The sequence below is a fragment of the Hypomesus transpacificus genome, chromosome 11, assembly GCF_021917145.1.
Source record: "Hypomesus transpacificus isolate Combined female chromosome 11, fHypTra1, whole genome shotgun sequence".
NCBI classification, from domain to species: Eukaryota; Metazoa; Chordata; class Actinopteri; order Osmeriformes; family Osmeridae; genus Hypomesus; species Hypomesus transpacificus.
In genome coordinates, this window is record NC_061070.1 from 13,914,580 (window position 1) to 13,942,575 (window position 27,996).

At 42.7% G+C, this 27,996-nt stretch overlaps 2 protein-coding genes across 4 annotated transcripts; one reads left to right on the top strand and one right to left on the bottom strand.

Moving 5' to 3' along the window:
- The first annotated feature begins 1,902 nt into the window (after positions 1-1,902).
- Positions 1,903-23,645, top strand: LOC124473364 (regulator of microtubule dynamics protein 2). 2 transcript variants are annotated; one of them, XM_047028689.1, is made up of 11 exons: positions 1,903-2,007; positions 2,891-3,357; positions 9,398-9,578; positions 9,702-9,804; positions 11,126-11,186; positions 17,984-18,059; positions 18,664-18,741; positions 19,381-19,479; positions 20,158-20,211; positions 20,316-20,396; positions 20,491-23,645. In XM_047028689.1, the coding sequence occupies exons 2-11, from the start codon at positions 2,900-2,902 to the stop codon at positions 20,539-20,541; spliced, it is 1,242 nt and encodes a 413-aa protein (XP_046884645.1). In that variant the 5' UTR covers positions 1,903-2,007; positions 2,891-2,899; the 3' UTR covers positions 20,542-23,645. The 2 variants fall into 2 exon arrangements, with proteins under 2 accessions (XP_046884645.1, XP_046884646.1); XM_047028690.1 differs by lacking the exon at positions 1,903-2,007 and adding an exon at positions 2,233-2,406.
- On the bottom strand, positions 23,554-27,996 carry LOC124473363 (cytochrome P450 1B1). Of its 2 annotated transcripts, none has more exons than XM_047028687.1 (3): positions 27,534-27,996; positions 26,253-27,270; positions 23,554-25,821 (listed from the first exon to the last, which is right to left on the bottom strand). In XM_047028687.1, the coding sequence occupies exons 2-3, from the start codon at positions 27,260-27,262 to the stop codon at positions 25,260-25,262; spliced, it is 1,572 nt and encodes a 523-aa protein (XP_046884643.1). In that variant the 5' UTR covers positions 27,263-27,270; positions 27,534-27,996; the 3' UTR covers positions 23,554-25,259. The 2 variants fall into 2 exon arrangements, with proteins under 2 accessions (XP_046884643.1, XP_046884644.1); XM_047028688.1 differs by having other exon boundaries at positions 26,253-27,238; positions 27,534-27,948.

The window sequence follows — 27,996 nt, forward strand, 5'->3', positions numbered from 1 at the left end:
TGCATAACTGGCAGAAAACAGTACACTGTAGCTCAAGAATGGACTGATACTGTGATAGACATCACCGGAATTGTACTTCTTTAAAGGCACTCAGAGATACATGCTGATGATAACGTGCCTGCTGTTATGCAACACCAACTCCTTCCTTGTGGCTGAAAATGTCAATGTTCTGGCAATACAGGTTAGGAACGCTAGGGTGGTTTTTCCCTCATCTGAGATAGCCTGTTTCGTGTAAGTTGTCAAAACCTCCATAGGACTTTGAGTGGGAACAATTTAAACTTTGCGGTCTCCCACCAGGTGTCTGATAGCAAAGACTGACTTCACCCTATTCCTTGTCACAACAGCAAGGAGCCTATTTCTGTGCACAAAGCAAATCCAAGCCTGCTTTTCTCTTTTCCTTGTGTGGATGGAGTCCTTGGGCAGCTGCGGTGGGTGTATAATAGATCAGTGTTGATAGTGGGCCCTTATCTGCAGGTTTTGACCTGATGGGAGCAAGGCCACGGCTGGATGGTTTTCTTTTATCGTTACGCCTGTGTCTGTGAGCCCAGGGGCGCTGGCCAGTTGGTTTTGAGGCAATGCCTATGGGTTGTTCCTTGTCCTGCTGGGAGAATGCAGGCTGTGGGCTGGAAAATAATACTCTTTACTTCAAACACTGAAGAAACTGCACGTAGCTATCCTAGCATCACCCATGGGAACCACCCCCTATCCCACACCAAATCACTGTTCTTAGACTTTCCCCTCCTCTGCAAAGTCAAGTAGACCCTTTTATTTATAACTTCAACGTAATATTACAAACCACATTGTCTACACTATTAAGTTAAGTATGTAAAAAAAAAAAAAAAAAGTTTAAAAAAGTTTTTAAAAGTTTCCCTTTATCTTCAAAGGACAAAACAGGATGTAGTCACTCTGTGGTGCACTACATTGTAGTAACTGCTGCTGAAATGTTAATATTGTGGTCTAATTGTCCTCATTCTCTGAACTAAAGTGATGTAACAAATGTTAATCAAATGTAAATATACTAACGTTGCTCTAGACAAAATTGGATAAATGAAAGATAAGAAGATAGTCATGGTTACACATGCATGAAATACTTTATAATTTTGTTTTACTAAAAGATAAAGCCAAATAGGAGAGCTCCACTAGCTGTCTACAAGTTCAAGGTTGATCAGATTATACGTGTATTTGTGTACCTTGTCTGCATACTCTGTAAAAAAACAAAAAAAAACAAAGCTGTAAAAGAGAGACAAACATTCCGGAGGTGAGTGAGTTAGCATTACTTTTTGCATTATACATTACACGACATTACATATTTTTATTCCTAATCTAATAGTGATGTTTTTTTATGAGCATGGTCATTTCAGATCTAGGATAAAGATCTCTTATAGGCTACACTGCTAAGAGTACATTTACTATGTGAGTGCACGGTCAAGTAAAAATAATAATACAATTAAAGTACTTTGTTGAGAGCTAGGGCTGTTTTAAACTGTCACAAAGGTTGTGGCACAGGTAAATGATTTAGTCCAGTGAACTTTAGTCTTTCAGTTAATAAAGGATTATGTGGACACATTTGTGCTTGGCATCCAGCACCTAAAGCCAGCTTTCCGATTTACACTGCAAAAACTGCATGTTAAGGAATGTGACTGCTGCTTAAGCACCATCCATTAATATCATCTTTGTATTTGTATTTTAACTATTTTGGAAATTTAGTTTGAGGAGATTGTGATAGTGCGTGTTTTCAGACAAACACTGAGACTATCTGAATAGTACCCTTTAACATTTTGGACGGTTTGGTGTATATTTCTGCTGTCTAATAATTGATGTTCATCTGAAAGAAGATTACCTGTGTGCTCATTAGCTGATGTTATCGGAACGTTTGAAAAGAATTGAGGCGCCAGGCAAATCTTACGGAATGTTTTGGTAGTTGCACCGAGTGCTGTCAAACTGCCTTAAACGGTACTTTGAAAGCGAAAGGTTTTCCCCAGTAGGAGCGGGCTGCTCTCCACCCCAGTAAGGTTTTCGTCCGTTCAAATTTTAGGCTTTATTGTGAACATATTCGTATGACGAAATACATATTGCTATGTGTCATGTTATGTCATTGTTTTGAATGTAAGCGGTCCTCCCTGGCAGAGATGTTGCTAGTCTAATGTCCTAGCAAACCAGCTAACTCGACCCTTTCAAGGTCTGGCTCTGAGATTATTCATGCAGAAGTGCTGACATGCCTGTTTCTTGACTGTTGTAACATGTCATAAATTAGCTTAAGGAACCCCATTCAGTGAAACTCATTGTGACTGACAAAGTTATTTGGCTAGCAAACAGATAAGCCTCATTCGAGACTGTAATCCATTTAGGCTACTAGTAGTGGTGCTAGTAGTCCTTCATAAACTGCGCCGTGTACAACACCAAGAGGTGAATGGAGAACATTACACTAGTAATCCCTCATTAGGTTGCCAATTTTAGATTTGCTGTGGTAAGAATATATAGCTACAATATGTGGTCACCTTGAAAAGTACACCTTAGTTGTGCCAGTGAAATTGATACGCTAATTTAACTGATGCCATTGAATCAGTGGAAGATAAATGATTGCAAGAATGCCAAACAGTAGGAAACGAAGTTTACTCCCAGATTTCATGCACGCTGTCTGTGACTCACTGGTTTGATCAAATAGTACTCTAACTCTTGAGTGGCCAGTGCATGTGTATTGTTTTGTAAGCTGTGGAAATAATTGTACTTCATACGTAGTAGGAATACGTCTTTGAATAAAAGCATAATGCAGTAAGCACTATTTTCTACAGTAAAACCTGAACTGTGAGGTGTACTTGCATACTTGCATTGTACTTGCATTTAACCAAACTCCTCTTTACATCCTAATCTTCCATCCCTCACTTTCCAGGTCTGCAGGATGACCCAGTCGTCAGACCACAGAGTGCTGGCTCTGGGGGTCTTGACTTGTGCAACAGGGATCAGTTTGGCCATCATGCTGTACCAGACCAGGAAGAGCAGACGGAGAGCCTCTTGGCCGAAACTCCACCTCAGTTCCAACGATGAGGGTGGAGTGGGTGGGCTCGTGGTGGTGGACGGCTCTGTCGTCCAGGGGGGGCAGGCCGAGGTGCTGGAACGTCTCGGAGCACTGATGCAAAGTGTGTCGGAGCTGAAGGATGAGGTGCGGGCGCTAAAGGATGCCCTCCCAATGCTGCAGGACCATGTGAGGGATGAGCTGAGGGGGCGTGGCGGGCAGGTGGCTACTGTGCGTAGGGCCAGTCCCCTCCACCGGGCCATGCCCTCTCGCAGGCGGAGAGTGGCAGGGGCCGCGGCAAGAGCCGAGGGTCAAAGTTCAGAAGAGGCAGAAAGCGAAGGGGGGTAAGTCTGTTATGTTTACATTGCATGCAAGTTAATCATTCATAACCTTTGAACATTAAAAAATAGTAAATGTGAAAAAGGACTCTACATCAGAGCTAAGAACCCTGACTTCCATCTGTCTGTCACCCATCTTAGATATCTTTGCTTAATCTTACTATTATTACCAAATCCAAGACAGCTGTGCTTTGGTGATCTAGCCAACTCCACATGCTTGTTCAACACATTTGCCAAATTGACCTGCTCAACCATTATGTGACTTAATGAGAGATATGAGAATATGCCCGCGGTGTGAGAGACTGCTTTTAGAATGTTCCACGACACGCCCAGTCATCCTCCTCTATCTGCAGCCAAATACCTTCATCACACGCCAGGCTAAAATAATATAAACAAAAGCTGTCTTTGGTTATAGTATATGGCTCCTCGTGACAATCACACTGACTGACACAATAGGAAATATTAAAGAAAGAACCGCAAGATATGTAGGTGTCAAATTTCTCCTTGGCTTCATTTTATTCATAATGTCTTTTTGCTAGTGCATTTAAGGAGCATTTAGTCCAGAATCAATACAACAAATTATGAACTGGATTAATTTGGGACAGATTACTATTTATTTCAGTGCATTCAACGCCAAAATTCTTTGTGGTTGACATGGAAAGAGAGAACATGAGGAGGGGTATCTGATAAAACACGATTAAGAACTTGTCCTGGTATTCTCTGGTCTATTGCCCTGGGATGACAATAACCCTGTGTGTATTTAGTTTACATACCTAATATGATTTGCCAAGGGTGGGAAATAACACCACTTCCAGGATTGGCCCGACCAGTGGGAAGGGAGGACGTGTGTACCTGGGTGTAAATCAGAGGTGATTGGGGATCTTCCCAGGTGTGCTCCAGATATACTGTAGTTCCTGTCAGAGTTCTTTGGAACAACATAAACAGCAGGCCAACATATGGCTGCTCTGGGTGTTTGCCTTATCAGTAGTGTATGCTTGTGTCATGCTGCAAAAGTAATTGGCCAAGTTTTCTTTTGGTGTAGGCTATCATATGATTTGTATTGGTTGTTGAGGTCATATGGGTTTACTACATTCCTCACCTCACCTGCCCCTCCCTTTTAGATAGAAAGCCAAATTCTGGAAGGAGGCCGCTCTATAGAACACAGAGAAGCTTGCTTCAAGCCACATCAAATTACAGCCCAGGTTATTACACTTTGAATGGAGTCAAATCACGCACACCTCCTATAATTAAAGAGCCTATGCTTCTGCACTAAGATTTGTTAGAGCAGCAGGGAGAGCTTGGCCCTCGCCCAGACGTACTGAGCTACGCTGCTACCGTAATCCCAGCATCCATCTAAAAAGCTTTACTTGTCTGTTGTGCCGTCTCGGAACTCTTGAAGATCCTAGCGATCATAGATCATTAGTTGCTTAGCACCATCACGCTCTAGCTTACATGTTGTTGTCTGGAGATCCAATTGTTGCCAAATGTAATTGGCAAGACCGTGTGAAGAACTCTTACCAAGCTTTTGTATTGAGAAGTAATCCAAAATATTGGTAAAATTATATGGTAATACCTGGTACTTTAGCCTACAGTTATTGAACAGATCTATCTTTAACTGTCACCTTTTGTGCTTTTTTTCATGTGAAAGTTTAATTCATACAAAATTATTCTAGTTCTTGTAAAGCATGATTGTAAACATTCAGACTGTGATTGGCAAACTTGGCATCAAATGTGCTGATCAGGACAGGTCTTGCTCAAACAAGCATGGCCTAACAGTTCTTTGAAGAGCGGGGCAGAAGTAGTGTCAGCTCAACGCCACAGATCAATGCAAGACAAGGGCTAGTTGAATACGTCAGCTGGGTTACAAAAGTAGCTACTGTACACACACAAGGTGAATCTCTCCCACAGTCAGCGGTGTTTAGTCTTCATCTGTCATAACAGCTTCCTTACAGCTTCCTCCCCAGCCTTACAGGGCCATCAATCCCTGTACATGTGTGCCGAGCTGTCAGTTGGTTCATTTCAAAACGTCTTGTAGGAACTTGTAAATCCTCCCTACAGTTCCCACTGCAGTTTATTCACGTCACGCTGCTCTGTGTAGCTTTAGGACATTCTAACTTTTGTGTCGATGACATTGGATAGGTGTTGATTTAAGGAGAAGACTTTTGTTTATTTAATAAAGGGCATGTCTGATCATCCACTAAAACAGGTTTACGAAGAGAAAAAGGAACTCATTGTCTACTTTTGTATCAAAACCATGTTTTTCAGAACCACCTTGCATCAAAAACGTTTCCATTGACCTTGTTTCGCTGATTTTGAACCCCTCTGAGATCTGTGGTCTACCGTCCCAGCTTGCCCACACAGACCTACCGTGCAACACCATATCCGTGTACCGCTTACCACAGTGATCGTGACCACCCACTACTACCACCCTCCCCCATTATCACGCTTTCCTTTCATTTCTCTTTTAGCGTGGCACTGACACGCTAGGCTCCAGGCTTTCCTTCCACGCACCATTAGTAGGCCTTCAGTCACCTGGCAATCAGAGTACAGCCCTGTAGAAAGGATTCTTCTGGAAAATGAGGTCACATACGAGATGTGTGAAGCTGGATAACTCGTTCCACCTGCAACACTGACAACTGCAGCTCACAGATGATGCAACGCACCAAATGCCAGCCAGTAGTTGGCGAGCCTCGTTATTTCCGTTCCCATGAGTTCCAGTCTGGAGAGGAGAAAGCACCATTGCTGTCCCTTCGCATTCCTTTTTCAAGAGAACCTTGTGTAAGGCCAGTCGCCTATCTTTCTAGTATATCACTGATGGTTTTTCTCTATTGCTTTGCAATCAGTGCAGGTGCAGTCAAGTTGCAGTCATAAGCACCTGTGTGTACATTTTTCTCCCTCTGCCTTGTTTGTGTGTTGTTGGAAAGAATCTCTTGCCTAATGGTCTTTTGGCAAGGTTCATTTACGAGCCTAGGCTTCCTATGCATACAAAGAGGTTCCTTGTGCAGAAGTGATCTGAGGTCACAATGCAGTCTGCCAGACTGAAGGGACGGATCGCTAATCCATTCACTTCCCTGGCAAGTCTCCATGAAAGGAAACTGCTTTCAGCCCCTCTTGCTCAATATCACCAGACAACAAAGCAGAATTCTGGACCATAATCTTATAATGATGTTCCACAGGTAATGGAAGAAAAGTCACAAAGTCATCAATGACCTGGCATAACTTTTTCCAATGGACCAAGTGAGCTAGCGTGATTCGTCCGAAGCTCTTGGAAAAGCCAAGGGTCACTTGGTCAACTGCAGGGGTGCCCGATGCATCCTAATGAGCTGGTGTCTAAGGGAGACCAGAACCCAGGTTTGGGAGTTCCTTGAGTTCTCTCTGCGTTCTCTCCCTTTGAATAGCCCTGACCACAGGCATCTGCTTTATGCTGAATGAGGTGGGCTGAATACTATAAGAATTTTAGAATTCCTACTGTGTACCTCAGATCTACACTCAATACACCGGCCATGTTAAACTGTACCTGCTTTTGAATGCTCAGTGTAGGCTTGAATCTTTCTCCACTCCTGACCGTGTCCCTTCCTACCCGTCAGACTCGTACACCATGCTTGCAGGCTTCCAAGTGGAGCAGGGCCTAGTGTGTTGACTTTTATGAGTCGGGCCTTGTGATGTCTTTTCTGTTAGGGCGGGGAAGTACATCTTGAAATGTTGAAATTATAGGACACACACTCACACATATTGTATGCACACACGTATCCCAACCTGCTTTTCATCCTCTTAACTGAAATGATTCATGGGCTGTGGAATGATGATTTGGAATGTGTTGTTCGTGCTGTAGTAGTTGAGCTGGCTTTCTCACTGTCTACTGAGGTGGGAGAGAGAGAGCGAGCGCGAGAGAGAGAGAGCGAGAGAGAGAGCGAGAGAGAGAGCGAGAGAGAGAGAGCGAGAGAGCGAGAGAGAGAGAGAGAGAGAGAGAGAGAGCGCTGAAAGAGTTAAAGGACAAACGGAATGGCAGCACTATTGAATGAAACCCTGGAAATGAATGAGTGACAAAAAGTGAACTCAGTGTCACAGACACAGTGTAACAGTCATTGTAGAGTTTCGCACGTTTGCCTACCACTAGGTTGGGTTGAGCTGTGGCAATGAAATTGTATAGCAATGGGAAAAACAACAACAATGCTTGATGGAACACGGCAATTCAAGAATGAATGCCCACGGCCAACAAATGGAGGATCCCATTCAGATTTGTAATCCCTGTTCAAATACCTGCAGGTTCAGGCCCTTCTGTGGGGTCACTACACAGACACAGGGATTAGTAACCTGGATTTGCATCCCTGCATTAGCGTACACCAGTCAAATCACACCGATGTTTGTCGATAGAACATTTTCCTGCCATATGTATTTCTGAAGACAAAGGGTATTTCTCATGAATGATCTCACGTGCGGCCTAAACTGAGAAGCAGGTGGTCAGTCCTTTGGAAGGTCAAGTCGGCCTAATTGACACAGACAGAGGGATTAAGTCCAGGTACCAGGACATTTTCCTGATTTAAGTGTGCTTGTCTTCTGTCAATGCGGTGTGTGTGTGTGGATAGATTAGGACATTGGGTCTCGAGCAAACAAGGGCATTAAAGCAGCAAGCTCAAGGAGTCAGTCTCAGTCAGGCCTCCCTACTGGGCCTGCCGGCCACACAAACAAACAATAGGACGATAGATTGACTGACAACTGTGTAATCCCTTGAGAAAGCACTTCCATGAGTGGGGTGTGTCTTCATTTATCAGAGGGCCTCGTATTAAAGATATGTATAAATTGGGCCTGAAGCAATGAAAGTTCCTGCAAACATTCTGCTTGTGTTGCCGATCATTGCGGTGACTTCAAGACAAGACAGCTATAAACTTCAAGACCAAAACAAAGTTACCCTAAGGTTTTCTTTTACAGTATATTTGAAGCTCTCTTGATGGTTTACACGGCAATGGTGCAGTGATCCTAGATATTGTTGTTGGTTAGCAGTTGCTAAAAAACATTCCACCATTGACTAGTCATTTACCTGGCTACTTGTCTCAGCAGTGTTACTGTGTTGCTGCTAGGAACCAAACAGCTAGGGGCTAAGACCAGAGTTATCAGGCTGCTTGGAGCTGAAGGGGTGTAGGCGGGACCTCAATGGGGGCCTCTGGCACCTGCTGGGCCCAAAGCGCATCTGTCAGGAGCCCGCTCCAACACATCCCCCCCAGAACCATCCCTCGCAGACCCGAATGTTCCCTCGACCGCCGGTGACGCACACGCAGCTGCTGCCAACACTTAATGGAGGCCTTTCATGTTTTCACTTTTCTCGATGCCTTTCATTTCTACCTACCCATGTCATTAATATGGAGCTTTTTCATCGCCTCTACTCTAAGTGTTAGTTGAGGATGTTGGTACGCAGTTAAAAGTAATTGAAAAGGGGCTTTTGGAGACCGTAAATGCAGCGCTAATGCGGCACATAGCGTGCCTCTCCATGACAGGGATAAACAAGACGGCTTGTGTTGCCCCCGGCAAAGCCTTCAGGTATCCACGTTAGGACATCAATCGTTCTTAACAACCAGCAAATAAACTAGGCGACCCACTTGTGTAAACAAACATAAATCTGTTTGCGTGTTAACATGCAGTGAATGTTAATCCTGCGATGGCACACGGCAGAGAAGAGTTTGAAACGCTAGGCCCTGGTTAGGACTTGATTATGATTGCTCATGTGCCTTGCCAGAGGGATTCCTCCATTGAGATGTTTTCATTCCACCTCACAAGAAGAAGAAGTTTGTGCCTTTAGTGAATTAGACCTTTGAGATACTCATGTGACCCAAGGGAACTGGTGAAGCCGTGTATTTCTTAATTATTCTCATCTCAAAGCTTGTGGAGCTGCCAGCCCAGGCCAAGGATGTAGCTCAGGGCTGTGAGGTGTGGAGGCAAACCGCTCTGGGGATTTGAATCACATGCACACTCAGTTCATTATCATTCCTCCTCGATTAGCCACCACTACATGTGCCAAAAGGAACGTTTAAAGAATGTGTCTGTTTTCCAGGTACATGACAGCGTTGACAGATTCTGAGGAAGGGGAGCAGAGCGAAGGAGATCAGAGTGGGGAGGAAGAGGTTCCTGTGGATGAGCTGTCTGTGCTCCTGGGGAGGGTTGATGTTCTGCATAAAGGGACAGAAGCCGACAAGAGAGAGTCTCTCGCTACGCTGCTGGAGAAGAAGGAAGAGGTCAGTCACATCCACCACAATGGCCCACTGTCAAGTTACTGTGGCAGAGTTTGCTCCCCAAATGAACCCAAAAGTATGTTTTTTGAAAACTTGTATCGATTTGTATTCATTGTTTGTACATAGTTTGGACGCAATTCTCAGTTCTTATGGCGATTCATTCGTGCCTACTCTGACCTTCATGACATCAGCTCCAACACAGAAGAGAAGAAAGCTAATGCTGAAACTGGTAAATGCACACTCCCCTACAAACCCATGTAGCATACCAAAGATCCCATCTTCCCAAGGAGACCGGAGACTTTCAGGGCGTGGTCCAGCTGTGGCTTTCAGGGCGTGGTCCCAGCTGAGGAGTTCAGCAGTCCACCCACATGTCAGTGTGACAAGGTGAACCCACGTCTGGATATCCCAGTCGACGTCCAGCTATGTGCAGCCGTGTCGTCCATCAGCCACTCTAGGGATAAGGCCACAGAAATCTAGCTGGAACTGTGACTGTGGAGCTTTGGCCAAGTTTGACCACACAGCTGTTTGCCATACACTTGGTTCCTAGAAAGCTCTGTGAAATACATGGTAAATATAATGCGTGTTGAACACTACCTCCACTATACCATTGCTAGTCTTGTATACACACAGTTTAGAGGGCTAGTCATACCTTTGTATGTGCACTCGCACAGTATGACATAATGCTGCTCTGGCACAACAGAAACCCCCCTTAAGAGCTTCTGTAAAACAGCCAGTTCAAGCACACCGGCAGTCGTGTTTGCATTTCTTATCCCTGAGTGCAAGCACCACTACAAAGTGGACAGAGAGCCTTGAAATCGAGAGTTCCTCCAACGAGTTCAAGTTGCTGTTTCTTTGCATACAGTACTCCTGCCAAACACTGTGTCCCCGACAGCTCTTGTAATCAAGCCACAATAACTTTCCACACTGCGTGGCTTGTGTTGCACTGTAACAGTAGGAACCATGAGCACACAGCGAAGGAAGTGCAATATTATACCGCATCATTTTTTTCCTCCTTCGACGGAGACTGTTGTCTGATTGTACTGAAGTTCGGACAGGATTGGCCTGTTCTCTCTGTAATCTTTCCTCATTAATGAGCCTTGAATCAAGGCGAGCCTGGTGCTTTCCGCAAAGGTGCTATTGTCATGGCTCTGGAAACAGAATGATGCTGCTCTCGTCTATTAAAAGAAAAGCCAGCGTCAGATAAGCCAGCGTCAGATAAGCCGGGCATCATTTGAGTACTAATAGACCACGCAGGGTGAGACTGTCACCAGAGTGATGAAAGGTTTATGTTCCTTCCTGGATTCAGTTTCATATCTTGTTTGTTTATTGTCTTATCCTGATTCTAGGTATTTCTGATGTATGTGTGTGTGTGTGTGTGTGAATCCCTTTGTTGTTTCTTGTATTAAAAATGTTAACGACCAGTACAGGTGTGTCATTGTTTGTTTTCTTTATACTGTAATCCTATAGATGTCATGTGTGAAGATTGTGCTGGACGGATTGATATTATCTGGAGATGCCCTGAACATTTTCTCCTTTTATCTCCACATTAGGGAGGAAGGTTGGAGAGGAGGCTGTAACGATGGACCCCACATGTGCTGAAATCCACCAGTGGTATGTCTGTTGTCGACACAAGCTCTTTCCTCAAACCCCTTAATAGCAGGCACACCACAAGGACTATGTATAGCAAAGTATACAACCCCCCCCCCCCTGCCTAGGTTAACCTGGGATAATGTTACCAAGTCATAATTTTGGTGATATGTTGTATTGTAACTGGATCTGTGGTAGGTGGCCTCTCTCTCTTCACAATGCCTGTGTTCTCTCCCAGGACCGAGTTAGAGATGATGGTCACAAACTGTACTGTACTGTGTGGGGTGTAATTAAACCAACAATACAGGGTTCAAAATCAGCTGGAAACAAACTGAAGCTTGATTTCACTTCCCACAAAATGCTTTACACAGCCCCTCCTGGAGTGCTGCTGTCTTTGGAGCACCTTCTTGACATAAATCAGTCAGGGTTGAGTTCAGATCCAATACAGCTTCCTGGTTGTTCTGAGACCTGAGAGAGGCTTGATGTTTGCAGAACAGTCAGTTTCCCCAGGAGAGAGGGTGTTACCAGGGTCTGCCAGGGTTGCAGACTAGGCTTGAGTATGTTTAGATTGAGTTAAAAACCGAAAGAGAACAGTCATCATCACTTAAATGGAGCTACATGGAAAACAATTTCAGGTTTTCCTCTGTACCAATGAGCAGATCTGATAGGTGGTTGTAGCGCTGGTTACATGTCAGTGTTTACTATATGTCAACTTCATAGTAGTAGTGAGAGTAGAGCCTCTACTCTCTTACTCTCTTGGCTGTAGAAACCTGCACAACTCGGCTGTCATCAGTAGGTATTGTTGTGTAGAGGGTGGGGGAGCAAACACACACACACACACACACTAAACACACACCAACATACAGTAAATATACAGGTGCACACACACACACACACATACTTATACATGCACCCATACATAGACACACACACACACACTCTAATAGATCATTTTACTGAAACAAGAAATATCCAAACTTAGTGTTCAGTTTCCTCCAGCTGATATCATCACATCCCCCCCAGGCCCAGGAATGTAAACAGGTTTGGTATTTTTCAGATATCCTGGGTACAACTAAATGACACTCGTCGGTAGTCAGCTGTTAGGATTGCAGATACTATACAGTATTGTTATGGCTAGAGTCGGATGCATGTTTTTTTGAGACCAGTGATAAAGACAGGTTCTCGACAGGCGCAATCCCACCGCCCTGCTCCCCTTCCCTCCATTTTGATTAAAAAGTCGTGTCATCTTGGTTTCTTAGCGATCAAAGGAGAAATCTCCTTGCTTTTAATTAGTTCTGCAGAGCGAGCCAATGATGTGCCTCCCATTTGTATTGGTGGAGGTCCCTCTACTGCATTGCTCATCTGAAACATTGCTCATGTCAGGACTTGACTGCCCATCATACAGAACACTAAACACCTGAATGGGGTACAGCTTCAGTAGATAGCCAGCCAGTGACTATAATACTGCAACACCTTCCAGGCTCTGTGGTTGCCACAATTTAACACTGAAATCGGTGTGACCAATTCACTTTTGTTGTTATGTGGCTAGACTTCAGTATCTTTATATCGTTTAGTGTTTTACAAAGCCTATGCACATACATATTTTCCCCATTGGAAGGGATCCTTGTGAGGGTCATTACTGTATCTCCAGTGCGTGCTCTTGAACACAAGACACAGGGGGTCTACATTTTCTCATGGAAGTGTCCCGGAGTGCCTTGTGCTCTTGTGTGAGTCAGCAGTCCTGTTTGCCAAGCTCGTTCCAAATTAATTTGCGTTAGCTCATGCACATACCACTGCTCTCTGGATATCAAGTGAAAGAGAAGTCTGTTGTTTTAGTTAATTAACAACAACAGCTTAAAACAGCTTAATGCTTAATCCTATACGCACTAATGGAATTTGTAGGAATCTTAAACCACTTGGAGACGGTGGGTTTGTTTAACAGACATGGGGGAAAGTACATCAAGCTCCAGTCCGAGGGAGGAAGACAATGTATTCCCTGTAACTGTTGAAGCACTGTAGCACAGCTGTGAGTCACTTCAGAAACCTACGGCAGTGTAATTGAGCTGCCCACAGCAATCCACACTGACTCTCCTCCAGTGTTTAACTTTTCCCTCTTGCACACATAGTAGAGCTACTTGACAGTTCGACAATAGAACTAGTTTCAACCACAAGAACAATCTACCCAACACAGTATAGTTTGTGTGAAAGGCTTCTTTTAGCAGCTCTGAAGCTGCTGGGGCCACAACATGCTGTAGTTGTATGATGGGGTATCATTGTATGTGTATTTGGATAACCTCAGCAGGCAGACAGGAGGCATAATTGCATTGTGGCATCACCAGCTTTGTTTCTGGGTGCATTTTCATTGATCCTCGTGTTTGAATTTAGCCCATGTAAATCCCCAACGGTAAGGCCCCTAGGCCAGTACAAAGGCCTGAGGATTACTGGTCGGTGCCTGTCAGGAGCGGGGTCAATCTGACCTCTGGGACAGCCATTTTCAACTCCACGCAGGCCTTTGTTGCGGCGCTCATCACTGGTGTTTCCGTGACACCGTTGCATTCTGCTCTCGTGTGTTACTGCCCGCACGCCACCCAAACCTGGTTTGATCAGATGTTCCCCTGGCTCCACGTGTTCTAGAGCATCCGACGGCGACTACTGACGATTCGCACTTTCTCAAGCTGTCAAAAACAGTTGTGACAGACAGTGTCCAACAAAAAAAATCACACGCAAAGCACAATTTGTTCCATCTCCTTTGGCTAAATACATTAGCAAACACCACTCTCACAAACTCCGAAACAGGTTGTCCTGAAACCAGAGTTCCCCCTCTTGTTGTTCTGCTGTTTTTTACCCGCGGCACTGGTTCTCCCTGTCTTTACTTAAATTAGTTCTCTCTGTTTGGATTTGAAGACTGAAATTAATCTGCTTCTTCCGCTAAGCAGTTGACATGTAGACCCTTCACTTATTCGCCCTGTAGACCAGGGGAATTTTTGTGTCCATCGAGGAAGATAAAGAGCAATCTTGTGCAATCCCCCTTTTCATCACTCCTTGCTGCCTCACCGCCACACGGAGAGGAACGTTTGTTATTTCAGCAGAGGGAGGAAAAAAGGCTGAACATGAGAAAGGCCCCTGAGGCTTAGCACACCCTTTCCCATCCCCCGCGTTCTCACCAACCCACTCTCTCTCTCTCTCTCTCTCTCTCTCTCTCTCTTGCTCTCTCTCTCTTTCTCTCTCTCACTCTCTCTCTCTCTCTCTCTTTATATATACTTGTATCAAATGTCTCTCTCTCTTTCTATATATACTTGTATCAAATGTAAACGTTACATAAGCAGTGGTTTCCAATTCTCCTAGAAAGAACGTGAAAAACAGATTTGATTTGAAAACTGCTTGACAAGTGACAGGTGAATGTCTGCAAGTAGGGTGGAGGAGTAGGAAGGGTTAAGAATATGTAAATGTGACGCAGGTTAAACCTAATCTGTTCTCCAGATCAAAAGTAGCCACCATTACACTATCATTACTCCATTTTACCTACATCTTACATACTGTAAAACAGCCATGTACTATTTCGACACACTTTAAAACAGCCATGTAGTATTTCTAAATATACTGTAAAACAGCCATGTAGTATTTCTACATACTGTAAAACAGCCATGTAGTATTTATACACACTGTAAAACAGCCATGTAGTATTTCTACATACTGTAAAACAGCCATGTAGTATTTCTACATACTGTTAAACAGCCATGTAGTATTTCTACATACTGTAAAACAGCCATGTAGTATTTCTACATACTGTAAAACAGCCATGTAGTATTTCTACATACTGTTAAACAGCCATGTAGTATTTCTACACATTGTATAACAGCCCTGGAGTATTTCCTCACAGGGGAACTCCAGCCCTTCTAAAAGACATGATGAGCCAAGATCATTTTGTTCTTTTCAACCCCAGCACCCCTGAATCCACACATACCTCTCATTTGGCACTGCCAGACTGCTTATATGCTGAATAATGATACTAAGCTCACCACTCAGAGCAGGAAAACATGCCCTGTGGTAACCCTTGAGCAACATCCCCCTGTCCCTCACCTGTGCAGAATCAGATCCACGGTTACATTCAGATTCAGACAACTTTGTTGATACCAAGAAGGGCAATTCATTTGCAGCTTAGTCAGTCCCTACAATCAATTTAAAAACTAAACAACTTATCCACACACGTGCTAAAAACTACACACAACTTAAAAAACACTGGTATGCCTCTCAGTGTTCTCCTCTCCTGTCTGCACACTATAGTGCAGAGTATTGCAGTTAATCACATTATATTGACTTAGACAAAGATTTATTGTTTCCCATGTCATTCTTTACACATTGCAAGCTACAAGTGGAGTACTGTCTAGGGGTGCTAGACAGTACCTCCTTCTCGTTGTCTCTTTAGGACATTGTTTATTTTGTCAAGTATTAATGTTAGTATTTCTCAAGGTGCTTAGCCCCCCTCTAGTCAGTTTCTGACCCTGAACACGTTTTAATTCACAAAGTATGTCTCAGGGCTCGACAATAATGATGGCCCGGGGAAAGTAAAAAATAACATTTGGACAGTTAAACTAGCAACTCACTGTCCCAATCGGGCCACTGCAAAGCATTAATTGAAAGAAAAAGAATTGCATTATATAACTTAACATCTTGCATGTTTTGATATCTGATAAATGCATAAATAACTCTGCAGCGCGTGGGGCACACTGTTGGCCAATCAATAGTTGAAGAGTGAGTAGTAGTCAAATTGTAATTTTCTAATCTCAATTAAAAAAAATACAACTGGGGCGAGACACTGAAGTGAAGATGGCATCAAAGGAGAGCTATGAACTCAAACGGAAGCGACTTTTTTTATGGAACTAAGACGCACTGTGTCGTCTGTCGTATGTTACCGTCTAAAGCAGACAAAAGTGGATGTTTTTACACAGGCACCGACAATTTTTGAAAACAATCCCTGACCAACCATGCTAGCAGACAGCACCTGGTTTGCGTGACAGCTAAGCGGGTGGTTGACAATCCATCTTCTGGGCCGTTGACTGTGCTGGTCAGAATTTAAATGCAGATGCCCATCGTGTTATTGCACGACTTATAACAACAGCATATCACTTAATTAAGACGGACCAGCCGTTCGCCTTGTTCCCCGGGCAGTTCAATAACTGCAGCAGAATAGTGTCGACTTATGTACTCAGTATCATACTGATGAAATGCTATGGAAGCTTTTATATTTTAGCATTGAGGGACCAGAGGTTTCACAGTTTCAGCCAGACAGAGTTTTACAGAGATGGCTGCAGATGTCAGCAGGGGAGAGAGCACGTCATGTTTGAGGTTAAAAGTCCATTGTTTTGCTGACTCTGTCTGGCTTTTGAAAACTCTGTCTGGCTGAAACTGTGAAACCTCTGGTCCCTCAATGCTAAAATACCTTTGGTTTTTTTCCCACAGAAAGTGATTTCATTTTAGTTCTTTTTATATCCAGGATGTGTTTAATAAATGGTTAAACATGTTAACAGAATAACATAACTTATAGTCTTTGGTTTTAACGTTGAGCCCTGGTGTATGATTGGCTAGTTCCCAGATTAGGAAAGTGAACCTCAACAAGGTTAGGGTGAGACCAGATAATCATCCATTGGTTTGGTCACAACTAACTGTCTAACTGTTCACAACTAACGTCCAGCTGCTAAGACCATCACATCCCACAACAAGTTTTCATTGGAAGCCTGTCGGCACAACTGAGCAGATAACATCTGAACGTCTGTTGTTGATCTCCCCACTCCAGCGAGTGTCAGCTAGCGGTTCTCTGGCTGCACCCCATGCAGATCTATTAAAATAAACAATTCAGAGTAACACTTAAACAAGCTAACTTCTATCGCCCTGGAGGAGAATTAATGGTAAAGACACGCTTTTCTTTCTTTTTTTTCTTCTTCTTTCATTTGCAGTTTTTTTTTTACCACCCACTTGTGGAATAGCATACAGTAAGTGTGAACTTGTCTTCAGTGTACATGCTTTAGCTATAGCCAAGGCTGAAGCTATTAATCTAAAACCGTCGGATTGGACAAATACAGGCAAATCATGTTTTTAAAACAAGTGTTTCTTAGTTGACTTAACTGTAGACACAGCCCAGTCCATCACACTTTTGTCTTTTGGGCTTTTTTCTTTTGAATATCAAGCAACACACACCAATCTACCATCAGTGCCAATAGCCTCTTCACTGTCACATGAAACCCCACACACACCCCACCCCACCCCCCTTTCCTTTGTACAAAAGGTGTTTGTGTCCCGCTGTAGTGTTTGACACTGAGTACCAGCAGGATTACAGCAACCTTGTTGTGAAAGGACTTTGATCACCTCACCACAGAGCCCAGCTACCCGCTGGGAGCTGGTGGCCAAGTCCCCCTGTACACAGGCTAGTATTATCTACCCCTCAGTCCCTGACTGGCCCTAGCCACCCCTCATTAGTCATTTGGAGGCTGATCTTATCTCTGATGCAGTTGTGTAACGAGGAGGCTGTCGGGGGGGCGGGGGGGGGGTTGTTGTGGGCGTCCAGCGCCTCTGGGTGGAGTGTTGGTTAGTGACCCAAGGAATGGGTGGTGTTAGGCACCCACCCCAGTGCCCTACTCTCGGCTCACCCTCTGTTACCACTCCTGTGGGAGCGAGGTCGAATTACTGTACAAATCTGTATTACAAGACAAGTGAGGCCATGACTGTGTGTGCTAAATTAGAACACTTTTTTGTCCTACTTTTTGTTCATTTCCCTCTCAAAGTAACGATCACAGGCACCACTGTGTTTGTCTCTTTGTTTAAAGGTATGCCATCATGTGTGGTATCATGGCAGAGTATGAGACTGTCCAGAATAGGATAAAGAATGGTTACATCTTTAAGGTAAGTACTTTTGACAGTAACCACACTATATGCATCTCAACTGATCACTTATGCCAGCTGAATTTGTAAGAACTAATAAATACAAAATGATTCATGTAAGAAAGGTTTTGTTTTTGACGTCTTAACCCGTTTAGTCTGTCAGATATGAATGATTCTGTGCACCATTTACAAATGAACAGAAACAACTGTGCCTGTGCACACAAATGAGGACAGTGCTTCTATGCGATACAGGTGTTCAGTGCCCGTGGGCTATTCAAACTACTTCCATTCTGCCACTCACAAGCTTTCGGTGTCGGTTGCATAACGCCGTCGTGAGAAGAAACGGCACGTAGCATTTATTTTAGCTGACAGTCATTTCCCAAACACTGTTTACCTGCAAGGCCTAGCATGTGAGCCGTCTAGGGGAACAAACAAGGAAGGAGGGTATGAAAGAAGAGAGAAAAAGACTGGGGGGGGGAGAGCAAATGGAGATTTCATGATAGAGACCGAGGGAGTGTGTGGGGCTTTCGTGCTGTCGCGTGTGTGAGTGATGATTGTTAAATACCTGCGATTGCGTGTAGATGGACGGCTCCTTTTATTCACAACCGCTTTTTTTTCTTTCCAGGAGCATCTAGATAAAGCCATCGAGCTGAAGCCTCAGGATCCCATGTCCTACTACTTGCTGGGTCGTTGGTGTCATGCGGTATGTGTTCTACCCCATAGACAGAGACCACTGCACCAGCACACCTATTATACTTAATGTCACTCTTGATTTCTATATCGTTTTTTGAATGGCTCTGCTATTGGCCAAACCCCAGATTCATTTGCACCGTTTAGCTATCCCATGGCGTTTATTTGCCCTCTATGGTATTGTTAGCCTTAAATGCACTTTTTCTCCCAACACAGTATGTTTTATTGTGTTTCTGTCCAATAATGTTATACGAAGGTGAATCTAGAAGTGTTGGTATATCAGTACCTTCCTGTTCAACAATGTTCTTCTGTTGAAGCTCAGGCAGCGGCCTTGTTAAAAGGCTGCCGCTGATGCCAGGGCAATACTACACCTGCAATTACAGGTTGCTATTATGAATGGGAGAAGGAAGGAGCTCTGCGTGTGTTTGACCCTGGCCAATAATCTTGTTCCTGGAAATGTCCCTGTGGAATAGAATATGGTGCCATGGTTCGCGCGCTGCTAGACGATTCTCAACTAAATTCACTAAATGTCAAATTGAGCATGTCTGTAGAGATTAGAAGCTTTTTCCTGTTTCCTGTTGTGTCTTCTAGGATTTGGAACTGCAGCCTTGTTCATCAGTCATACTTTTGTGGCTTTTTTGACTCTTTTCAGGTGGCCCAGTTGTCCTGGATTGAGAGGAAGGTTGCAGCTACATTGTTTGGGGAGCCTCCAAGTGCCACAGTCCAAGATGCTCTGGAGTACTTCCTCAAGGTACTTTAATTCACCATGCTGTACAGAGCACACGGGTACAAACTTGTACGATTTAGGCGGTATATACTAGACACACGGCTTCTGCAAACCTTGTCCGTCTTCCATTCAAACATACCTATAGCATAACATACCTGAAAAAAATATGTTCCAAAACCCCAGGTATTTAAAAGATGCTTCATCTGTGTGTTCCGTGCTTCATATGTTTATATAGAGAACTAAAATTGCTGCTGGCCAAGATTCCCCTTCATGCCTTAGCCTCACACCTTGTGTATCTCACCAATCTATTGGATTGAAGTGGTCTGTGTTGTGACTTGTTCCTCTTGGCCACAAGGAGAGCACTCCTCAGAGGCTGTGTCTCGCTTCCACAAACACATCCTGATGGTAGCGACAGCCTAAAACAAAAACCCTGCAACTCAGGGCTCAGGTGTATATAGTACAGGGGCTACTTTACCAATTGTGCAGATAATGTAACGTTTACGGGGTGGGTGGGATGGGGGAGGTATAACTGTTAGTAGATCTGGAGAGCTGTTGTGTTCCAGACAATTACCTTTCAGAACCTACCTTAACTTATTTTATGAATTCATGCATCAAAGTGTGTTCTGTACAGTTTTTATCAACAAAAAGAAGTATAATAAGGTCATGTATAACATGTGTTTTATTTGGGGATTTTTTTCACAGGTGGAGGAGCTCAGTCCCAAATATTCCAAACTCAACTATGTGTTTTTAGCAAAGGTAAGGATTTGGCATACTTTTTTTCTTTCATGCCTTATTGGTCAGATATGTAAGATACCCTGTTGTTTTCCATGGACAGTAACACAGGTTTTTTGTGTGGCCAGTGTTACAAAGACCTGGGTCAGAAAGGCCAGGCTAAGAAGATGTGTGAAGCTGCATGCTTAATGGACACAGTCTCCAAAGAGGTATGTAGTGACTTACTACTGCACTTTGAGGCCAAGGGTCCATATTTTGGACACAGTGCTCCATATGCAAGTTGTTTCTCTGTCTTATTTCAAGGATGATGAGGCACAGAAGGAGCTGGACTTACTTCACCCATCGCTAGGTTAAGGACTTTGAGGACCAAAGGCTATATGTAACTACCCACAAGACCCTGAACTTCCATGCTCTTTAAGGGAACCAAAAGTCTGTCCTCAGTAGCAGTATCCACAGGGACCCATGTGACAGAGGGGGGACAGAATATTTGCAGGTGCACTCTGTGAGTGGAGGTGACTGAATCAGCTGTGTGAAGGATCACATTATGTACAGTCTCCAAACACAAAGGTCTATCGCTGTTATCTGGAACAAAGTTTACAATGTCTCATTTGTATTCATCTGGTTGTGCAGCAAACAATAACATACTTGGAGTTCCAGGTGACATCTTTGATCAGAAACTACAATTACCTATCAAGGGACCTTGAGGTAAATTCCGGCACATTAAAGCATAATCAATTTTATTATGTAGCTAGATCACAATTCTAATGGAAGGTTTTAACTGTCATTTTACTGTTTCCATGTTGGAGTCCCATATCATATCACCAACACATATGGATGCATATCAAGCAAGACTGTATGACATTGATTATTGCACTGATCTTACCTGCATTGGCATGCTCTACAGTGTGTTTTATAGATCCCAAAGTTCCTCTTAACTGTCTGGTTTTGACTAAATTATATTCAAGTCTTCTTGTTCTTTCTCTTTCCATGTCCTGTTTTTGTTTTGGCTGACAAATAATAACTAAACCACTTTAAACATCAATGCCCAAACAAGACTGCCACAATGGCCACTAAATTACCCAGTATCCCCTATCTCTGACATCCTTTGAAACATTGTCATTTTTAGAAAACACCTGAAAAGACTTCAGGGTCATAGCAAACTGTCTGTAGTGGAGCGACGGGTCTAGTACCCGTCTAGGGGAGATCTAGACTTCTGGACGGTTTCAGTCTTAACTGATATCATGGTGCTGTACCTTGTATTCCAACAGCATTCATTGGCGTAGAAATTGATAGTGATTTTGATACGATATTTTTTTATTTTAAACTTTGGATAGTGGATTATGTATGTCAGTTTAACGTTGATATCTTTTAGGATTATTTTCTGGTCAAATATAATATTTTGGTTAATGGCTGCTGATAAGTTAAGGTTGTATAACCTTGATGGTGTGCATGATGGTCCTCCAATTTAACATTATGAATGATCAAATGTCTTGCCCGCTGTTATTTTTTCTGTTTCAGAAAAGGCAATTGATTTTGTTTTTGTCTTGACTTATACTGTTTGTTGTGAAGTAAATTATCTTCAAAATACAAAAAGGATATAATAATATAATCTAATCAGTACACGATGTAGAAATACTACATCACAGACACTACTACTCAATGGCAGTGGTGTTTCTCCTTGCCATTTAAGTCGATAAATATGTGCAATCCAGATATTTGTCGCATGTGGTCATTAAACAAAATACAATCCTTTTAACAACAGTTTCCAACTGTTTGTGTTTTAGCTGATGAATTGTCCACTTGATTAAACCAAACCAACCAAATATTTAAACTGGCTTCATACCAAATGCAACAGAAATGTGAGGAATTTAAACAAGTTCTGACTTGAGATGAATGTTCAGTTTTATTTATAAGCCCACCTTACTTTTTTTGACAGTCATTTGGAAGTTGTCATTGGATCAAATCAATTCCTAATTCCCGCCAGTCTGTTCATGTTGCAAGGTATCTTTGGCAGAACCATAGACACAAGTGTTTACTCAGAGCTAAATTTGAATCAGAAAGATTCTTGTAAAGGTTTTTTGCCTCATATTTGGACCCATTCCACTGTGACTAGTTTTTGTGTGTACTAGCTGCATTAAAGTCAACTATCACAGCAAATGCTGGACTATGAATTCTAAGTTCTTGTGAACTTTCAGTTGTTCTTCAAAACTCATTGTTTTTCTTCTGCTGCAGCTACTGATATCTGAAAAATTGGGAAATTAAAGAGACCAACACGGACAGGGCTTGTGAGCTTAGAGAGTGAAGTATTGCTGACCTTTGATGTAACAAAATACAATACTAATTACTGTACCTTTTCATATTGTGTTGTATGTGTACAGCCAGAGATCTGGGTTTCCTTTGTGCCTGAGCTGGAGCTAGGACCAAAACCAACATAAAACTGAAGAACCTGAGCTCTTTGCCCACCCTCATTATTCCAAAAGAGAACAAGAGAACAGGGGGAGTCCTCGTGAACCCCTGTGGCGGGGGCTAAGCAGGGCATGACAAATGCTGGCCAGTTGCCCGGGTTTATCCCCAGGTCAAAAACATGGGTATAAGCAGATTTCTAAATGGGAAAAATGTGCCAATCTTGAAACATTTGTTAAAAGTCAATTTCAGTGTATCAATTGTGTGTCTGCCTTCACTATAAAGTATTTTTTGACAAAATCTAAAATCGCTGGCAGGACCTGTAACCTAGAGGTGAGGCCTACCAGGACCTTCAACCTAGAGGTGAGGCCTACCAGGACCTGTAATCTAGTGGTGAGGCCTTCCAGGACCTGTAACCTAGTGGTTAGGCCTACCAGGACCTTCAACCTAGAGGTGAGGCCTACCAGGACCTGTAATTTAGTGGTGAGGCCTTCCAGGACCTGTAACCTAGTGGTGAAGCCTACCAGGACCTGTAACCTAGTGGTGAGGCCTACCAGAACCTGTATCCTAGTGGTGAGGCCTACCAGTTTGTGTAACCTTGAGTTGAGGCCAAGAAGGACCTGTTAACAATATACTTTAGTAACTACTGATGGGGATGACATTGTCAGGCAACATTCCGTGTTCAATTCTCACGAGTGGCTTTATCTCAAATGTTCACAAAACTAAAGCTAGCCAGCTCCAAGGCTCACCAAGATAAACAGTTAGATAAACGTGGCAAAAGGTTTCTACTAAATTCTTCAAATTTTTCTTCCCACTTGCTCTGATACTTACTAAAATACACTGATGCTGTGCTAATTGAGGATGTTCTTAATTATACTACCAATCTTTCTTTGACTCTGTTGGGCAGTATGTTTTATACAGGATGCTCTACTGCCATAAAATGCTGTTTTTCACAGTTACAAATTAGAGAATAAAAGTTATTTATTAAGTGTTGCTATACAGTTTAAAACAAAATAAACCTATGTCAGTCTGTTCTGTATATAAAAAAAACATAAGAGAGAAGAGCAACCTCACATCATTGCAGTAGAAAGCATGCTTCTATGTTCTATGAAATAGAATGCATATTTTGTAACTGGCACATTAAGTTGAGATTCAATTTTAGGGTTACTGTTTACCCAACAGTTCTGAAGAGCAGCATCTTGCACATTTAAAATAATTCAAAGTGTAACATACAATCAAAAGTAAGCAAAAATGATGAGTACTGTGTAATAAAAATAACCATCTCTAAATATGACTATATACAAGATAACACATCTCATAGATCTGATATTAGTTTTTAGATTAATCAAATGTAAAGAGCTAACAGTTCACAGAAACCAGTAGCATTCACAAACCGTACTAGGGGATTGTACCCTTGATCTATCCTATCATTGCCTTTGGGTTGTCATTTGAAAGTAGAAGTTAGTTAACATTCAAAAACATAGGTCATATATTTAAACTAACAGGGAACTAATAGGTATAACAACAAAGCGCTGTAATAACGTAATATTGTACTACACATATAAATGTGAATTGAATGTACTGTCAAATCTAGAATAATTGCATGTTTTATTATTATTTGTATAGCTGCTCAGATAGGCCTAGAGTATGTGATAAATATACCTATGCTATGTATTCATCAAAAGCTTATTTGGTCCATTCTGTTTCTGTTGTTTTGTAATGTAATGAGATATGCTACAGTTACAGTATAGAAGTCATGGGCAGGCTCGGACTGGCCGCCGGGAGAGTTGGGAGATTTCCCAAACGGTCAAACGGCCGCGGCATAATGCAAACATTTTAATAATTATATATATATATATATAATTATTAATTATCACGGCCGGTCTGTGTTTCAAAGTCACAGGCCGTTTTTCAGTCCCAGTCCAGACCTGGTCATGGGTGTCAGTTGCGACAAAAGGAACTAATGATTTCACTGACATTCCTCTGTTATATTTACAAACCATTTTATGGGGAATACATAATAATAACAATTTTTTATCAATCACCGTAAAAACTAAGATTGCAAAGATTGTACAAATGTTGTACTACCACACAACATTGTATTCTGCAACACTTCTGATCATATCTCTAATGTTAAGATTTAGTCAGCTCCATGTGAGCCTAATAATGATATATGTCTCCATTCAAGACTGAAGATTGACATTTTGTGTTGGCATGATGTCAGCACTACACATAGTGAACAAGTTTAGGGGGAAACAAGCATAAGGACAGAATCAAATACATGCTAATGCAACTAATGCATGCTAATGCTAATGCTAGAACTTTTCATTTGATAAACAACCTATCGTAAACTGTAGTACTTTAGAATCAGGGTTTCCAGTGAATGAGATCATCCAGCTTAACACTGAAGAGTAGATCCTGTACATCAGGTAAAATGCAGATGTGTAAGATATGTGTTTAACCTGAGATATTTGAGTCCATTATTACATTTATGAGCACATTTAGACATTGCATATTTTTCCTTATCCTTAATGAGCTCACTTAGCTTAACTATAAACTACCTGATGGCACTCAAGGATGAAACTGCAGTTAATAAGACTACTTCATTGTCCTTCAACCTTCATTAATTGTGATGCGGTCTTCTGTTATCTTGGCCCTCTACATACGGGCTACCTGCAGACCTCATCCAGAAGATTCATGTTATCTCGTAGCTTCACTGCCACAGAGTAGACTTGAGGCTTCAGGGTCAGGCCATATATGCTGTCCATGGTGACCGGCTTGTCTGGGTCTGCACTGAAGTGGCACTGGTGGACCAGCAGTGATGTGAATAGGAAGAGCTGCATCTTGGACAGCTCCTCACCGATGCACCGTCTCTTGCCCATTGAAAAGATGAGCACGCTGCTTGTCAGGTCCTTGTTCAGGTTCCCATCCATGTCCAGGAAGCGCTGGGGGTCAAAGGTTTCTGGATCGGCCCATGTGTTTGGGTCATGGTTGATGGACCACTGATTGATGAAGACCACTGTGTCCTTAGGGATGTTGTAGTCCATGATGGAGGTGTCGGTGGTGGTGCTGTGAGGGATGGTGAGAGGCACAAAACTGGTAAAGCGCATCACTTCATAGATGAAGGCCATGACATAAGGCAAATGAGCCTGGTCCTCGATGACTGGCAGCCGACTGCGTGCCACCACAGTGTGCACTTCCTTCTGGAGACGCAACTGCAATTCCGGAAACCTTTAACGTCAAAGTAAAAGTAACAGATTTAGAAATAGGGATGTATTTTGATGCTCTATACTTAAGCCGCACTGTAGACTTTCAAGCTTTTTTTAATGTTCTTGTTCAGTTTCTGGGAAAGTGTTCATGGATTGTATAAAGACGGGGAGGCTCAAATGTATACAATGTATCGACGTGACGTGATGTCTCTAATGGGTATGAATCTGATACAGCTGTCTGTCTTTTCTTATTTAACTACCTAATTTATTCCACTGAAATTCAACAGTAAAATTCAAACATGAAGTGGCTCAAAATGACCATCTTTTCTACTGTTATAATGTTTCATCTAAGCGGCTTTCAACTGTTACAGCAGAATACTGTTCTACCGAGGTATATGCACGGGTGACGTACAGCCCATTTCATTTTAGTATAGATTCTTATTGACAACATACCTCACGAGAATAAGGACGATCCACTGAAGTGCGGTTGACAGTGTGTCTTGACTTGCTCCAAAAATATCACCTATAGTGGGAGACACGTAGTCCTTCCAATGAGGATATAAATCGTTCGTGTTACCGCTGATATTTTTAAATGCCAGAATGAAAGCATCTGTCATGTCCCGAATTGTGCTTAAATCAATTGTCTTTCGGTGCTCGACTACTTTCTCCACGATGAAAATGCCGAATTCCCGATTTAGAGCCTTAAAATGATCAAATATTGTTTTGATTGGGTTGGGAAAATATTGAAGGAAGGGCATCACGTCCACAATGCTTCCAGCCCCCACTGTTTGGCTGAATTGGTCATTTCGTCCCACCACTTGCTGAAACTCAGCGTCGTCGTAGGAGTATCTCTTTCCAAAGCACACCGCGCTCATTATGTTAGCCGTTGATACCACTAGATATGCAGCAGGTTGGAAATATTTTTCTTCTTTGGTCTTTTTAATGAACAGTTGAAGCAGCTCCCTGACTTCACAAACTAGGTGGTTCTCAAACGCTTTTTTGGTGTTTATATTCCCTGTAGAAAACGTCCTTACAGTTGACTGAGCAATTTTTCGATGAATTTTCCACCACTCAGTGAATGTGTTAAAAGCAAGACTATTGCCATTCGAAACGTATTTAAAAGAAGTAAAGTCTGGTCTTCCCGCAAAATCATGTCCTTTCTTTACAAGCGCCTGTCTGATTGCGTCGCCGTTCAGCACCACCACGGTCCGGAGGCCGAGTTTGATTTGAAATACATTCCCATATATCCGTGACATGCGAGAGAAATAGAGGTGAGGCATGTTGCCTATCTGTGCAGCATTACCGATAACCGGCCACGGGAAGGGTCCTGGCGGGTGGTGTACGTCCCAGTACTGCCGAATGCATCGCCATAGGTAAATGGTAAACAGTGCAGTAAAAGACGCCAGTAGAATAGCTTGTGTTGATAGGCGGTTGACCTCCTGAAACAGAACTAGTACGTTCATGATGAAGCCTATAATGAGTAAATATAAGATGTCAGAAATAACCAAATATCTGTATTTATATGACACATATCTTCCATTCTGTCAACCTTTTTTTGTTGTCTGTTGAATGAATAAAATGTCAAATGTAATGTAAAAGTGCATTTACAGGTTACAAAAAGTCAGATTTCGAAGTGTTTTACAGGGGTTATTATTAGTATTAATAATATTCATATAATTTTAAGCAGAATGCAAACCATGCTAGACATCAAACAGGCAATTATGAGTACAGCACCTTGCAGTTAGCCTAAGTTGCGTCCTTAAAGAAAGGCTTTGGGCTTTGACACAAAGTTTCTTAAATGCGAAGATATTGTGTCTGATTAGATATTCGACAATTATTTTGCTGTTTGTAAAAAGTGTATATCCTTCACTTGAATTGGTAACATTTGACGATCGAGATGTCCGATTCTTCTGTTCTCATAACGGATTAATAAAAAGTATATAGCCAGTAATTTTCCAATGTCTCGACAACCATCTTCACCTAACGTATCGCAAAGTTCCAGGCGCTCCACTCGTTCTCCACATGTAGTCTATCAAACACCTGACAGCCCTGAGTCAAATGATTTATCATAAACAGAGGAGTGTTAAATAGCATCATTGACCGTCACCGTCGTGGTTTGTTGTAATGGGTGGGTTGCATAGTGTCAGCCCCCTCAGCCCCGTTACCACCAACGACTCTCTCCCCCCCCCCCCCCTCT

Bases quoted from the DNA above. Each gene is read 5' to 3' on its own strand.
- LOC124473364 (XM_047028689.1), top strand. From the start codon at position 2,900: ATGACCCAGTCGTCAGACCACAGAGTGCTGGCTCTGGGGGTCTTGACT. The intron at 11,187-17,983 runs GTATGTCTGTTG...CTTTGTTTAAAG, and splicing joins TGTGCTGAAATCCACCAGTG to GTATGCCATCATGTGTGGTA. The intron at 20,212-20,315 runs GTAAGGATTTGG...TTGTGTGGCCAG, and splicing joins ACTATGTGTTTTTAGCAAAG to TGTTACAAAGACCTGGGTCA.
- LOC124473363 (XM_047028687.1), bottom strand. From the start codon at position 27,262: ATGAACGTACTAGTTCTGTTTCAGGAGGTCAACCGCCTATCAACACAA. The intron at 25,822-26,252 runs GTATGTTGTCAA...TTGACGTTAAAG, and splicing joins ATCGTCCTTATTCTCGTGAG to GTTTCCGGAATTGCAGTTGC.